Source organism: Ptychodera flava, chromosome 13 (genome assembly GCF_041260155.1).
Source record: "Ptychodera flava strain L36383 chromosome 13, AS_Pfla_20210202, whole genome shotgun sequence".
In the NCBI taxonomy this organism is placed as follows: Eukaryota; Metazoa; Hemichordata; class Enteropneusta; family Ptychoderidae; genus Ptychodera; species Ptychodera flava.
The window spans coordinates 23,991,570-24,006,610 of NC_091940.1; the positions used below are offsets into that span (position 1 = coordinate 23,991,570).

Sequence of the window (15,041 nt, forward strand, 5' to 3'; positions counted from 1 at the left end):
CACAGGTGATTTGTGATCATCATGGCGCCAGTCAGAAACAGAACTGCCGGTACCGTTTTTTTTTGTTTTTTTTTTGTTATGTGTTTTTTTGTTTTTTGTTTTTTGTTTTTTATTTGGCTTTTTGTTCGTTTTTGGCTTTGTTGTGTAGGTCATTTGGAAATTGTGGCAATCTTAAAACTCCGTGACAGAGAATGGTCAAGTCCAAATGCAAATGGTCAAAAGAGGGCAGAGTGTTGTTACATTGAGACGGGAGAACCCTTTTATTCTGTTTGGGAACTTCAATAAAAGACTGTGGCGAACAATAGTCACCCTTCCTTTCAGTTTACAGCTGACACTACAATCAGATCCAGTCATCGAAGCACACAAAATCCCCAATCAATGCGGAGAGTTGGCTTGGATGACGTCTTTGTGTATGATGATGTGTACTTGACCGACCATCTACGGGAACATAAAGTCAACTTTCAGGCCAGCATTGTCAAGGTGGAGACTGTCATGCTTCGCGAGGAGCGTGAAAATAAGAATCAGGTAAGGGCAATTGATATTTCGAGCTGTCCACGATTTATCAAATTTCTTTATAAGTATTCTGCGGGCGCGACGTTCTTGTAAAATCTAGCGAAGACATTGACAGAAAATTCGCTTCTCAGGAAGGGCTATAAAATGTATGGTGTCAGTGGAAACCCCATTGATGTGTACACCCTGTTTTCAGAACATTGCTATTCTTGTCAAAATTAGTGGCTCGACTTAGGCCTTCAGGCTCCACAAAGACATTTCTTGTCAGTCATTCTCAGCGAATTGAACACGAACCCGGCGGCGGGTTTGAATTCCTGTCCGGAATTAACGACATACGGCCATTGTGATCATAGTGTAGTTTCTGCAAATAGAAACTGATTGGCGAAACTTGGACTAGATTGTTGAATGCAGTCGATAAGGGATGTATTTGGAACGTACGAAAAGGTGTGAACACATTTCACAGACACATTGTTAACAGGAATGCGTCCTCACTAGCGCGGACACCAGAGATGCGGGTTGTGTTCCTTCGCAAACTTTATTACTTTGTAAAAACTGTTATGCGAGTGACCAGCTCAAATTTTAAATTCCAATTCTGTCTGCTATTGCCTACTTCCGTTTCGATGCTTTTCTGCACTTCAGTCATGACGTCAAAAATGTTATAAGCACTGTTTACGTCTCAATACTAACTAGGTGACTACGTATGTTCAAAAAAGAATTGATGTAATTGACAGTGCTTTCAACCACAGGGCATGCAGAGTGTATTCGGTCCTGTTTATTACATCACTGTTGCAGTAATTTGCATGTAAAACAAAAGAGGTGACACAAAAAGTGCATAGAAAAGTGAACAGTAAAGTCGGTTCATTTCTACGTTACTTCTCAGTTCTTTCTGATAATGTTCAAACCATGGACAGTAGAGAAAGTTCATTCCTGCTAGAAGTTCGACAAGATACTTTTATCGCATATCAGGTTTCATTGAATTCGATGCACACGTGATTGGATTTTGCTGCCCGTCCAGCTGACTGTGCCTGCTCCTCCCTGAAGCTTGCTTTTTTGACAACTGCGACCCAGTTTGAGTAATCAGTACGGGGCGAGTAGGTTTCATAAGACGCGACGGCTATATCGCATGTGCATTCAATCGGAAAGAACGCCTAGTAATCATGATGCAAGTCAACTTGTCAAGTCGCATTGCCCCATGATAGCGATAAGGAACTAATGTAAAAGAGGGAGATCCTATACGAAACGCAACAGGGCATGCAAATGTGAAGTGAAGGAGACAATTGTTTGTTCTCTTCCATTAAGCCTTCATTAACATTTCCCTCGAATGAAATTGGAGAAGCTTTAGCGTCTTCCCAGTGAAAGCTCCTTCGGATTACCCACATTCATTTGACATCACCAGGCTATATCATGTTCGTAATGTATAGTGACCGCCAAATACTAGTACATGAATAAGAAATGTAAATGTAATGGCAAAGGGTGGATCGATACATTTCTCGAGTTCTTGGTGACTTACTCACTAGGACTTGACAATCTCGCTGCAGTGCAATGTGACACTTCATTCATTTTGCACGGGTTACGCAACAATGCGGTTACCTTAAGGTAGTATGCGCCTCGAAAGTAAAACACTTAAACTTTCGCTCAAACTTTCCGCAAGGAATCTTTCAACTATTCTCTTTCAAAATCAAGAATAAAAATCGGGGGTCACCATGCAAATTTTGGTACAAAAGAAACAAAGCACCCAAGATTTACCGATATTTGACATTCAAAATGGCCGCCATCCCAGTGTTAACGTTATGGAGAAATATAAAATTTTCGATTTCTCAAAAAACTAAGGTGGTTAAAGCTTTTCTTACTCAAAGAGCTTCAAAATGAACCCCTACAAGTGGTAGATCAGAAAAGAATTTAACAAGTTTGAGAGTCCAAATATCTGTCCCCGAGGCGCATTCTACAAACAAAAATCCCGAAAAAATGCCAAAAGTTGCATTTTCGATTCTCTTCAGCAACTCATTAAGCTCTTTATAACTGAATCGCTGTGTTCTGGTTTTATTACGAAATAAATAAATTAATTTAGACAATATATATATATATATATATATATATATATATATATATATATATATATATATATATATATATATATATATATATATTCGCATATTCGGGATTTATTGCGATAAAATATGATTCACAGAACAACATTTTATTTGTACTCTGCTGTAACTATTGATGTATTTTCAGGTATACTCTAGTTCAGTCTTTTGTGTCACTCTCAAAAAATATCAAAATAAATGATGTCCAATTTGTCAACGCACTCTAACCATATGTACTTGTTGACGTACGTAGACTAAATTCGTTTCCTGAACACAAAACTGCAAACTCTTCTCAATGCATTGTGTTGGTAAGGTCGACACTGCATTTCGAGTTATTTTGGTGAGAATAATATGGAACTGTATATATTTTCAAGCGCAAAAGCTAAATGAAAATATCATCACAAAAGCTATAGCGATAGTCATTTTAAGTGGGTCCACTGTAGTTACCTTTCGGGCTAACCCATGATGTGTACGTCGCGGTGATTGAGGAAGTACGCGCCTGGAAAGTAAACTAGACTTAAGCTTTTGCTCAAACTTTTCTTAAGGAAACTTTGAAATTCAAAATGGCCGCAATCCCTGGGTTAAATCGGAGGTAACCAGAGTTTGTTCGAACAATTGTGGAATTTGTAAGTCTGGGACAATTCCCATAATTGGTCAAAAAATCCCTAAGAAGAGTTTGTTGCATAAGTTTGAAATTTGATGTGCAGGTTGCTGGGGGTGACATGTCAGGTTTGTCAAATTGCAGTGATTTGTATTTTGGGTAAGTTTTTTCCTGTTTGTGGTCAAAAAATCTTCGCTGACTACCAACTTTGAGCCAAAGGGATTTTTTGAGTGACCAAAATATTAGAAACCTGTTTCAAGCCAAATGATATTCGAGAGTATGCAGCTCCAAGATTTCAATTCAATGAGGACAAATTAAATTTTTGAGTTTACAAAAACACATAAGCTGAAAACTTCTGAAGCTTAAAAATGACCCCCCCCCCCCGGCAAGCGAAAGACTTAAGCTTTTGATCAAACTTTCCTTGAGGAACCCCAGCAAAGTATTGTAATAGTTTGAGAGTCCGAATATCTGCCCCTGAGTCGCATTCTCCCTTCAATCAAATGACTCAATATGAAAGATACCAATATTTAACAGCTTGGAGTATGACAAATACTGAATACGATTGAGATATCATTTTTAATTCACCAACAATTTTTTCTTGTCTTTGTCAGTACAATATTATTATATGTTAAGTACGCCGATATGATAGAGATACCATTAACTTCAAATTTGCCCACAAGTATTGTAAGTCTTGGCTTTCTCGATATCACATCATAAAATCATAAGTAACTTCATTTGCTTGAAGGAGCAAGCAAGGTATCGCAAAATTAAAGCTGATATCTAGGCAAGATACCTAAAATGTTTTGCATTAAAAGATTGAGGGAATCTGGTTGACCTTGAGTGGCTAAAGCAACTGATATTAATCTCTTTACCAGGCTCCATAGACAACCTATGGCAACAAATATCACTTGGGAGAAAGCGGATTAGTTTTTTTGCGAAATATACTGCAAGGTTTTCAGCCGTTTTGGCTCACCAAGCGCTTGCAATTCATCCAGCTATTCAGAAATTTTTTGTCTTGGTGATAGGTTTGAGGTCAACATACCACTTGAATGCGAAAAACGAATCAATGGGGCGACTAATTAAAATGTCAACACCTTCAACGAGAATTGCTGTCACCTATTATGTACTGTCTGTTGACGTTCCGTGGCGATTGAATGCGGAACCCACGCTGTGAAGCGTTGAACTTTCATTTATCGCAACGACTGACAGAGGGCGCTCATAGCGAAACAAAGTCAGGAAACCCTTTTAAAATCTTTTGTTCAAAGCAACGGTGCAGAAAACGTATACGGCCACCAAGAGTGGAATATCACTCGAGAGTCACCAGGACTTCTCTCGCAGCATGTACGCGCCATAGCCTGAAAGATGTGTTGATTATCTACGCAACGAAGTTCGGTGAACCCGGCAAAACTTTTATCAGGTGATGTGCAGAAAGAATTTTTGTGAATGTATTTTTCATTCATTTCACTACAGGACCCCTGACTGTACGAGAAACTCAGTGCAAGACCTGCAAACCATGTCATATGATATACATAAGGGACATTTCAGTTGTTACATGGGGAGGGACAACGGAATTTGGGACGGGTGTTGTCTGGTGCTGGGGTCACATTGTTGCAAACTTAACTTTTTTGGAGGGGTCACGTTTTTACGTTTGTTAATTTTATGGATGCAAATCCTCAATAATAGTTACTTTTTAAAGCTATCACATGAGAATTACGGTACAGAAATTACGTCCCGCCAGTTTGCAATAATCTGTTCACTATGAATGACATACCCGTATAGCGGACAAGGTCAGTTCTGTCAGGTCATACACGCATTTAAACCTTTCAGATTTGAAGCAATGGACGGTCGTGTCTTACAAATTTGAAAGGAGAGGTCAAAGTCTAGGACGGGCCGGGTGTTTGGTGCAGGGTCACATTTTATAACGGACTACCCCGATTTCATCCTGCCCACCCGTCATGACAACTGAACGCTCCCTAACTTACAGTAAACTACGACAGTCACTGCGAAAGACGGATCACTGGTCCAATCATGCTTTATCAAAATACAGACTCACTTTCCCCGACATACTTGAAATAACTGTGACTCACAACAGAGGTATACCTTTTTCAAAATTACCTTATACATCGGAGCGATCAGAGCCATAGGGAGGAGTGACCGTCAAACGGAGTTTCAAGGGGACAATATTTTTAACCCGTTTCTGATTTCTGTTTCATTCCGTTTCCTTTGACATTGCTCACGGATCAGAGTCCAACTCCAAGTTCTAAACCGAACGAAATACTTTGGAAGTCTCGAAGACGGTCAAAATAGTGAAGGCTGCCCTGTTTCCAAAGTAAGTATCTGTTATTACGTAATGAGAAAAAACAAACAAACAAAGTGAAACCATGAGATTCACTTTAGTACTTCGTTGCAGGTCTTCTCCGGGTTTTTGTCGACCAGAACCGCGGGCACTCTCTCCGAGGGTCAGGCTGAAAAGCAACTATTTAGCGATATTGATACCGCCTTTAGGCACGTTTGAAAGGTCTTTTAGGACCGTCCTTGATGTCACACATGCTCGCCAGACATGCAATAAGGGGAGAACCATTTGATTTCTGGGGGGATACGGAGGATTTTGAGAAAACAAATGTCACCAGGTGAAATAGAAGGAAAAAAAGTTGATCCTGTAATGGCTTGAGAAAAAAAATTGTCATAACAGACAGAAGTGAAAAAAATGTCACAATGCACCTGAAATGAGCAAAATTTGGAAACCTTATTTTCATGTAGTCTTGGCGGCGCTAGGCGGCGCAAATGTTTTTACCACAAGCAATTCTTATGTTTTTTCCCAGCACTTATGATATAAGCATGCACTACATAGGTCTACACCTCAGTGCACTCAATGTTTTCCTTCCCTTTTCTGACCTAATAAATTATATTTCAGGATTTCTGTTGCAATTTCTCAATGACATAGGCAGTATCTGAAGGGGACTATATGATTTCAGTAAATTGTGAAAATTTAAAACATAAGTCAGGAGTCAATAAACTAGTGTTAAAACCAATATATTATTCTCTCAATATAAATATGTTACAGAAATGTACAAGTTGACAATGAAAAATTGAGGAACAACAAATATAATGAAATACAATGTGTGAGCCTTGTTTCTCTGACCACAAAAGATAACATCTTCCCTGAGAACTTAAAAGGAATTGACTGTTTTAAAGAAAAAGCGGGTATAGTACTGATCAGAGTTAATTTTGCCAGAAAAGTGTTCTATAATTTAATGGTGTAAAGTTGAAAATTCAAAAGCAACTAAAAGTTAAAAAAAAATGATAATCCAATGAGATGACTGCTTTTTCCTCTATCGTCTCGGTTGGTAGACATCTTTCATTCAAACCGCTAGTTCTTACTACTTGCACATAATAAGTTAATTATAGGTACAGCTGTGAACAGTGACGTGGTATAGTTATGAACAACGCATTACAAACTTGATGACCAATTAAAAAAAAAAATTGCACTGCTACTCCATTTGGGAAAAAAGATGCAGGTCTGACAGTAGAAAAAAATTGCTGCCTGATTGGAAAAAAAATTGCTCCCATACCCACTTCCTCCATACGCCTCCCCAGAAATATAATGGTTCTCCCCTAATGATTTCGTCGTCCTCTCGCCAGACACATGTGATTTAACGTATTACACGATAATTGTAATTGGAGAATCTTTCGTATTCTTTCAAGAAAGACAGCCATTTCTCAACACTGACGGATTCGGGTGTACAATTCGCCCCGAAGTTTATTTCGTGTTTTAGAGGGGCCAAAAAGTTTGTAACAAGTTACGCGCTGTTAGCTTGATCAGTGTGCAGCTCTAAACAAGTAGACATCGCGCCATCCCTCTCCACATGCGTAAATTCTTGGGCGAAGTAAACTGTGACGTAATAGCCCAAGAATTACTTTTCCGGAGAATGTCAAAAGGTTTAAACAATAAGCAGAACCTTACTAAGACACAGTGGCATGACAGTTGTTGCGTGTTCCTGTAGTCACAGGCTAATAGAATGAACTCTATTTGAATCTGTGGCCTTCGTGTCGCCGCAATGATCCATCACGTGGCACCACTCTCACTCTGTTCGGACTATTACAATAATCTTGATCACTTCCTTTACAGTCATTGAATAGAATCGTTAAATTATACAGCGTTTCGTTTGAAATTTGAGCAGTCTAAGCTTCCATCTGCTTGCATCTATGTTTATTACCATTTGTGTCACTTTGTGTCCAGGACACTCATTTTATTTCGGGGGGAGGGGGGGGGGGCGTGAGTTACCCATAGCAGATTTTCTTCGGCCCATGCGTTACAATGTTTAACCATAAGTCTGAAGGAATTTTGTTTTTTCCTCTCTCCACCGCAGTGCAATTTTTTTCAAGCAGCAGTGATGAGCGACTTCATCATTTGTAAATACAATTTGTATAAACCCTACAAGTATGCGCAACAAAATGTAATTGTATTTGAAACCCAATATTCGAACAAACTGAAAGCGCAAAAAATTCATTGATTAGTTTCTTCCTACTAGGCGTCAGTTGATTTTTTTACGCACATCTTCGTGGTTAAAAGCAATTCGGCTTACTTGATATTGCAAGTGTTAGGAGCTTCTGTCATGCAGAACTGCCACTAACAACAATCCATCTAAGAACTTTGGTAGTTTGCTTCTAGATTCTTTTCAACAGGGAGATACAGAATTATGCAGATGAAGTTATCATTTTCAGGACGATATGATGTAACCGTCTCAGCTCTTTTTCCTCCCCATCGCAGCAGAAGCCACTGTGACTTGTGTTTTTTTTGTGGCTCAAATACTGTAAAGCAAACTGCATCATAATGTAGGATGTGTGCACTTGAAATGAAATGGACGGGATTGATATACCTTGATAGCCCTTCCAGATGCTGAGAGTTGTTTGCAATTAAAAAATCTAAAATCAAATTAAAGATGGAAGGGAAAGAACATATATACATAAAACAAAATGGCGGCTCTCATATTTTCAATATTTGTTAGCAAGTCCAATGCTTTTTGCCAGCATGTATGAAACAAAATGTCTGGTTGAAATTCATTCACACATTGTTTTCCTTGCAATGACAGACCCCGGAGAACATATTTCTAGATTAGTTTTTATTAACTATTGACATAGTCAGTATCTGAATAAAAGCAGGGTAGTTGACTTGCTCAGGAAATAGCGAAAGTTTAAAAAACCACGTGACAGGATTAAGTAAATGATAGGTGGATGAATACGTATATTATGAACCACTCGATAAAAATTGATTAAACACAATTGCATTGCTTCTGCACACGAAACAAATAATTTGATGACGGACTGACTGTGGCAAAATGCTGTCACTGTGACAGACAAATAAATTGCTTTCGTACCCATTTCCTCCACTTTAGGATGTAAAATGGTTCTCGCCTTAACTTGCCGAAAACTTCCCTTTCATTTGTTCATATAAATGTCAGTTCGAATTTTTTATTCTTCCAAATACAGCAACTTTCAGTCACATCAACTTCAGATACGATGATGAATAGTTTTTTATCAGAAATATTGCAGTCACAACCTCGTGATAAAATGCCAGTGGCGCAATCCATCTCAGTCTGTAATGGTGAGGGTGGAATGTTGCCTATCTATTTTAATGGGTCTTCAATATTCCTGTGATAATTCTAGATCCTGTTATGTAAACACTAGTTATCTAAACGGGTCACAAACATTTGGATTTCGGATGCAAAGTGAAAGGCATTTGTTTAAGGTCGTATTATGTTTGCTGATCACGAACTCAGCATTTTAAAGTTAGGGTTAAACCATTTAAAGTCAGTGGGGGAGCTTGGGAACTTTCAAAAAGACTTTTTGCCGGTCAAATACGAAAAAGATATTGACATTGCAGTAAAGACTTTAAACATGTTGTAGGCAAGAGGGGTAAGGATAATTGCTGTGGTGCACATACATGTAATCCTCTACGATTGGCAGAGTATGGCTTCGACGGGTGGCCTCTAGCGCCGCCCACGGCCTTTGTACACAATCCATCTTTCATCCTTTACGACCTATAAACTGTCAGGAATCACTGCAAACGGATGTATGTCCAGACAGGGTTAACGACAACATGGCAAACAATGCGTACGCGTGTCTATTTGTATCTTCAGATTGGAAGAAATCCAGGACTGTAAAAACTTAACCTGTTGAACAAATGTATTGGTTTGTCATTTGAAAGTCAGGATACGTCACATTGCTAAGCTCAACTATTCGAAGACAATAAGAAATAGCTAAATCAAGAAAAAATACAAAAAGTCAATCGAAGGACGACACTTTTCTGAGTTTTTTAAACGTTATTGCGTATTTAGTTATTGCGTATTGATGTTCTAGTGTTAAGTATTTTAAGTGTACTATGATTGCGTGCATGTTTGATCTGATTTGATTTCTTTTCATTAAAAGCAATTATTGTGCCTTCACTTGCACTATAGGAAAAATTGCGAGACTAGAGCGAGAAAGTGACGCTTTCTCGCATTCGGTGAGAAGCTCTTATTATTCTCACCGCTCTCAGTAAGAATTTTTTAATTCTCACTGGTTAGCAGTGAGAAATGCACTGCTTGGTGAGAATCAAGTATGATAACAGATTATCACCGGTGAGACTGGACATTCTCACCAAGAACAGTGAGAATGGTGATTTTCACGGTGAGAATCAGTGAGAATGCATCATACTCATCATTCATAGGTGAGATTCAACCAGACTCACCGTGGCATTGGTGAGAATCAGCCAGACTTGTTGTTCACTGGTGAGAATCAATCTGGTTAATTCTTACCAGTGAACAATGAGTCTAGCTGATTCTCACCAATGAACGGGATTGTTACCTTGTTACTCTTCAATGTTAAACATAATCAATAATTTTGGAACATAGTTTTAACAAATAATACTGAACTTAAATTGTAAGTTAATTAATTTGCTTCAAGTTAATATTTGGCTGTCATAAATCTATGTCGACAAAATTACAAAATTGCTATCTCCTCCGCGGAAAAGGGGTTGATCTTCTCATTATTCACAGTGAGAAATCAGAAAATTATGATTATCAGAACTATGTTGCCAGAATTTTGAAATATGGACCGAGTTGGTTTGTGTACAGAAGAAATTTGCTTCAGTTCAGTGAGTGATCTCCGTGTGTACAGATCATGGAGAATTGTGGGTTTGCTTACTGTGCATTGTATGCACAGTCTACGGTTACATAGACTGTAAGCGGTGTACAAATGCTTAACAACATGTTATGTAAGTCACGGCTACAATTGGCAAGACGCATATCTTGTAAGATGACCTCGAAATCAATACAACGTACATGTAATTTGCTTCAAGTATACAATCTGATTAAAATCCGATGCAGTGATTGGTCGGCGATCTTTTACGCTTTCGTATTACGGTATCTTTTTCTGCGGTCCTCCCCTCACTCGGTGGACCACAGAAAAAAAAACGTTAGCTTAAAAGACCGCCCCATCACTACATCTAATTTTATAATAAAGTTACACCGGGGCGCACAATACTCTGCGTACAATATACGTACAATAAAGAAAGTTTGAACCAATGAGAGTTCCAGCAGCTCAAAGAACATAAAGAACCGATATGCTTAGGGTACCTCGCAAGCCATTCTGCAAAACAGGTTTAATTTAAAAAACACTTATATTAATTTTGACAAAATGTTACGGGTAAGTGAATCATGAATGGTAGCACGGGCACACCTTTATGGAGTGACCGTGATAGTAGCCATCAAGCAAATTTCAAAGACATCGTTCAACACCTTTCGTTTACGGTAAACTGTCAATCCTATAGTTCTCGCATGGGTGCCTGTTGAATTCCATTGACTGTTGATGGGATTTAAGTCCTTTGCTCTGCTTTAAAATTTATGCACAGTTAGCAAATTTGCTCGGAGATAAAGCTGGCGACAAACCTGCCCCTTAAAAATTAAAAAAAAAACACATTGCAAGTTTCATCACATTATAAACATATACATTGCATAATCATTGCTGAACAAAGCAAGTGAAACAGCTATTGGATAAGCTGTCTCCGTTAAAGCAGATTTTCAACTCGAAAGCGAAGACCTACCACTAAAAAACAAACAAACTATAAACAACAACAACAAAAATCCACAAATATCAACCTATCTAGGGCAAATATGTGTAAGCGACAAACTATGAAGCGGTTTATTAGTCCCCACGGACACCGTCCGGGGGGACTTATAGGTTTGGTCATGTCCGTGCGTGCGTGCGTGCGTCCGTGTGTGCGTCCGTCCGTGCGTCCGTCCGTTCACGCAGATATCTCAGAGATGCCTGGAGCGATTTCATTCAAACTTGGTACAAGGATTACTTCATATGTCATACAGATGCACGTCGATTTGTTTTCGTGATACGATCCAATATGGCTGCCAGGCGGCCATTTTATTACGATTTTTTCATGTACAGAGCAACAACTCAGGCATGTTTCAACTGATTTTATTCAAAGTTGATACAAGGACATTGACCAATGTCATAGATATGCACTTCATTTTTTGGTGATACAATCCAATATGGCCGCCGTGCGGCCATTTTGTTACGATTTTTCATGTACAGAGCCATAACTCAGGCGTATCTCAATCGATTTTATTCAAAGTTGGTACAAGGACATTGACCTATGTCATACATATGCACGTCAATTTGTTTTGCGATACGATCCAATATGGCCGCCAGGCGGCCATTTTATTATGATATTTTCATGTACAGAGCCATTACTCAGGCATGTTTCAACAGATTTTATTCAAAGTTGGTACAAGGACATTGACCAATGTCATAGCTATGCACATTAATTTGTTTTGTGATACGATCCAATATGGCCGCTGTGCGGCCATTTTATTACGATTTTTTCATGTACAGAGCCATAACTCAGGCATATCTCAACCGATTTTATTCAAACTTGGTACAAGGACATTGACCTATGTCATACACATGCACATTGATTTGTTTTGTAATACGATCCAATATGGCCGCCGTGTGGCCATTTTATTACGTTTTTTCATATCCAGAACCATAACTCAGACATGTATCAAGCGATTTTATTCAAAGTTGGTAAAAGGAGATTGACCAATGTCATACATATGCACGTTAATTTGCTTTGTGATACGATTGGTCATACATTTGCACGTTAATTTGTTTTGTGATACAATTCAATATAGCTGCTGTGCGGCCATTTTGTTATGATTTTTTCATGTCCTGAACTCAGACATGTATCAAGCGAATTTATTCAAAAGTATTTTATCACAGTATTTTTATCACAGACCTAATGAAGAGGAGTCTATCCTCTCTGAGGACCTGTAATCAAAGTACCCATTAACAAGTGGGGACTGTGTCATCAACGATGATTTATTCGGAATATTGTCTTCCTGTGAAACTTACAAATCAAATTTGACTATTAAATTAGGCATGGCAGAAACATTTCTTGGCAATAATTGATGATAGAAGTAGAGGAATAGAGACAAGCCCCGTTTAATGCCATGTGTGCTTTGTAGAGTAGCAAAACACTACAATACAGAACGGGCAAACTGCAAGGTTGTAATGAATAATGTACATACGTTTATCTATTTTCTTTGGCTGGACTTACAACTAGCAGCTCTCTATCAGCATGCACACATGACATGTTTCCTTCAATTTTCCTAAGTATTCAAATGAAAGAACATTTCCTATGAAAAAAGCAGGTATAATCGTATCAAGAATACGGTCCTTCGATGAGCAGCGTTATATACGGAGGGGATGAGACGTGTATTTCAAAATACCTGTACAAGTTACAATTTCTGATTTATTTTATCCCCGACAGATTCGTAAGACTATTAAAGAGCCAATCTTCACTTCAACTCATGTGGCCCATCGGAAGAAGCTTCTCATCTCAAAATTTGTTCCTCTGTCTGGTTATCTGCCAAGTTGTGGTCTGCATGTTATTTGTAATCTACCGCAACACACAGTCCTTGGAGCATCGATTAGCAATTCTTACCTCGAGATGGGCAGCGCGCGAAGACGGTTTTGATTTCCCAGAGGGTCCCTGGAATGTGACTGACAGCGATGTAGTTCGATGCAGCGATTTGATAAATGGCCGGTTCCCGTCAGAAGCCGCCATCAACAGAACAATTGATGCCATACGAGAGACCGTGATCAAGGACTATGAATTCATCGAGCTGACCAGAGACTGTACTAAATTCGCCTGGGAACGAGGTTATTACAACAAGCCAATTACAAAGGAAGAGCTAGATTTTCCATTGGCGTACACAATTCTCATGTACAGGTCGGTACACCAGGTAGAGCAACTACTACGCACCATCTACAGACCTCAAAACATTTACTGCATCCACATAGATTCGAAATCTCCACCTTTAGTCCACATCGGTATGGAGAGGATAAGCCGTTGCTTTGACAACGTTTTCATCGCATCAAATCTTGAAAATGTATATTGGGGCACAATAAACATCGTCAAGGCCGAGAGGCACTGTCAGAAAGATCTTCTGAACAGAACAGACGTGAGCAATTGGAAATACCTCATCAACTTGACCGGACAAGAGTTTCCATTGAAAACAAACTTAGAAATCGTACAAATATTGAAAGAGTTCAAAGGTCAAAACGATATACGTACTCTCGCCCAACCTGTAGAAGAGTGGACATATTACAGACACGTACTCGAAGGTGACACAATTCGCCAGACAACGCTTTTAAAAACGGAACCACCTCCCGACAAAGTGCCTGTACACAAAGGGCCCTTCTTCAGCGCCCTCGCGAGGCAATTTGTTGAATTCCTCCAGAGTGATATCGCCGACAAGTGGCTTGAATGGTTCAACGACACAAAGAACGCCGACGAGTCATTCACTCAAACTCTGGCTTCCTACCCTAACGCACCTGGAGGGCCCGGCCCGATTGGCAGCAAGGCGATAATCTCGCGGGATATCGTTTGGTCCAGCGAAAGGCTGAGGGAGCGTCGGCCCTGCTATGGGAAATTTGTCCGCCGAGTGTGCGTACACTCGTGGAGAGACCTCGTGCGCGTGTCGAAGAGTATACGATTATTTGCGAACAAATTTCACGTGGAGTACGATGGTTTGGTGCTACAGTGTCTTGAAGAGGCGATACACAATAAGACACACAATCCCCCAATGTTAACATTCCACTTTATCGACGATTTCTCAAGTTCAGAATAGGGCCATGATGATTTGTACCCGATGGATTTGTTTTCGTGACAAATTTTAAACTTGTATCTTGAGTTGAATTGGCATTTTCATCTAAGACAATTGATAGATGCAAACATAAAAACCCCACCTGTTTGAGAGAGAGAGAGAGAGAGAGAGAGAGAGAGAGAGAGAGAGAGAGAGAGAGAGAGAGAGAGAGAGAGGTGATGATGGTGGTGGTCGCGGCGGCGGCGATGATGATGATGATGATGGATCAATGAATTGGGATTAGGTCAAGGGGAACGGTAATCGAAAACGCGCAAAGTAAAATACACCTTAGTTTCACTTGTATCATCAATATGTGAACGCTGTGAATGACTGGAGAGTACGCACGTGTTTTGTAAAAGACAAGACATCTATCGAGCAATTGTGTGTAGGTTTCAAGATACACTTTATGTATACATGTTACGCTTGTTCGACTTATTTTAGAATACTAGTACAGTCCGATCATTTTCAATTCACTATCAAAGCATCAGGTCGAAGAATTGAATCTGTTCAAAAACGTTTTCTGTGGTTTTAGCATGTCAAAGCAGGTTTGCGCAAAGATAGTGCATGGTGTTATTGCAATTAGGAAACACTGTGTCCATTTAATAATATTTCTTTGTTATACCTGCAACTAGATTATTTTTC

The 15,041-nt window shown here is 39.3% G+C and overlaps 1 protein-coding gene across 3 annotated transcripts; it reads left to right on the top strand.

Moving 5' to 3' along the window:
* The first annotated feature begins 374 nt into the window (after nt 1-374).
* On the top strand, nt 375-14,563 carry LOC139147937 (beta-1,3-galactosyl-O-glycosyl-glycoprotein beta-1,6-N-acetylglucosaminyltransferase-like). 3 transcript variants are annotated; one of them, XM_070719170.1, is made up of 3 exons: nt 375-525; nt 5,443-5,527; nt 13,022-14,563. In XM_070719170.1, the coding sequence occupies exon 3, from the start codon at nt 13,062-13,064 to the stop codon at nt 14,382-14,384; it is 1,323 nt and encodes a 440-aa protein (XP_070575271.1). In that variant the 5' UTR covers nt 375-525; nt 5,443-5,527; nt 13,022-13,061; the 3' UTR covers nt 14,385-14,563. The 3 variants fall into 3 exon arrangements, with proteins under 3 accessions (XP_070575271.1, XP_070575272.1, XP_070575273.1); XM_070719172.1 differs by lacking the exon at nt 375-525 and adding an exon at nt 4,479-4,615; XM_070719171.1 differs by lacking the exon at nt 5,443-5,527 and having other exon boundaries at nt 388-525.
* The last annotated feature ends 478 nt before the right edge of the window (nt 14,564-15,041 follow it).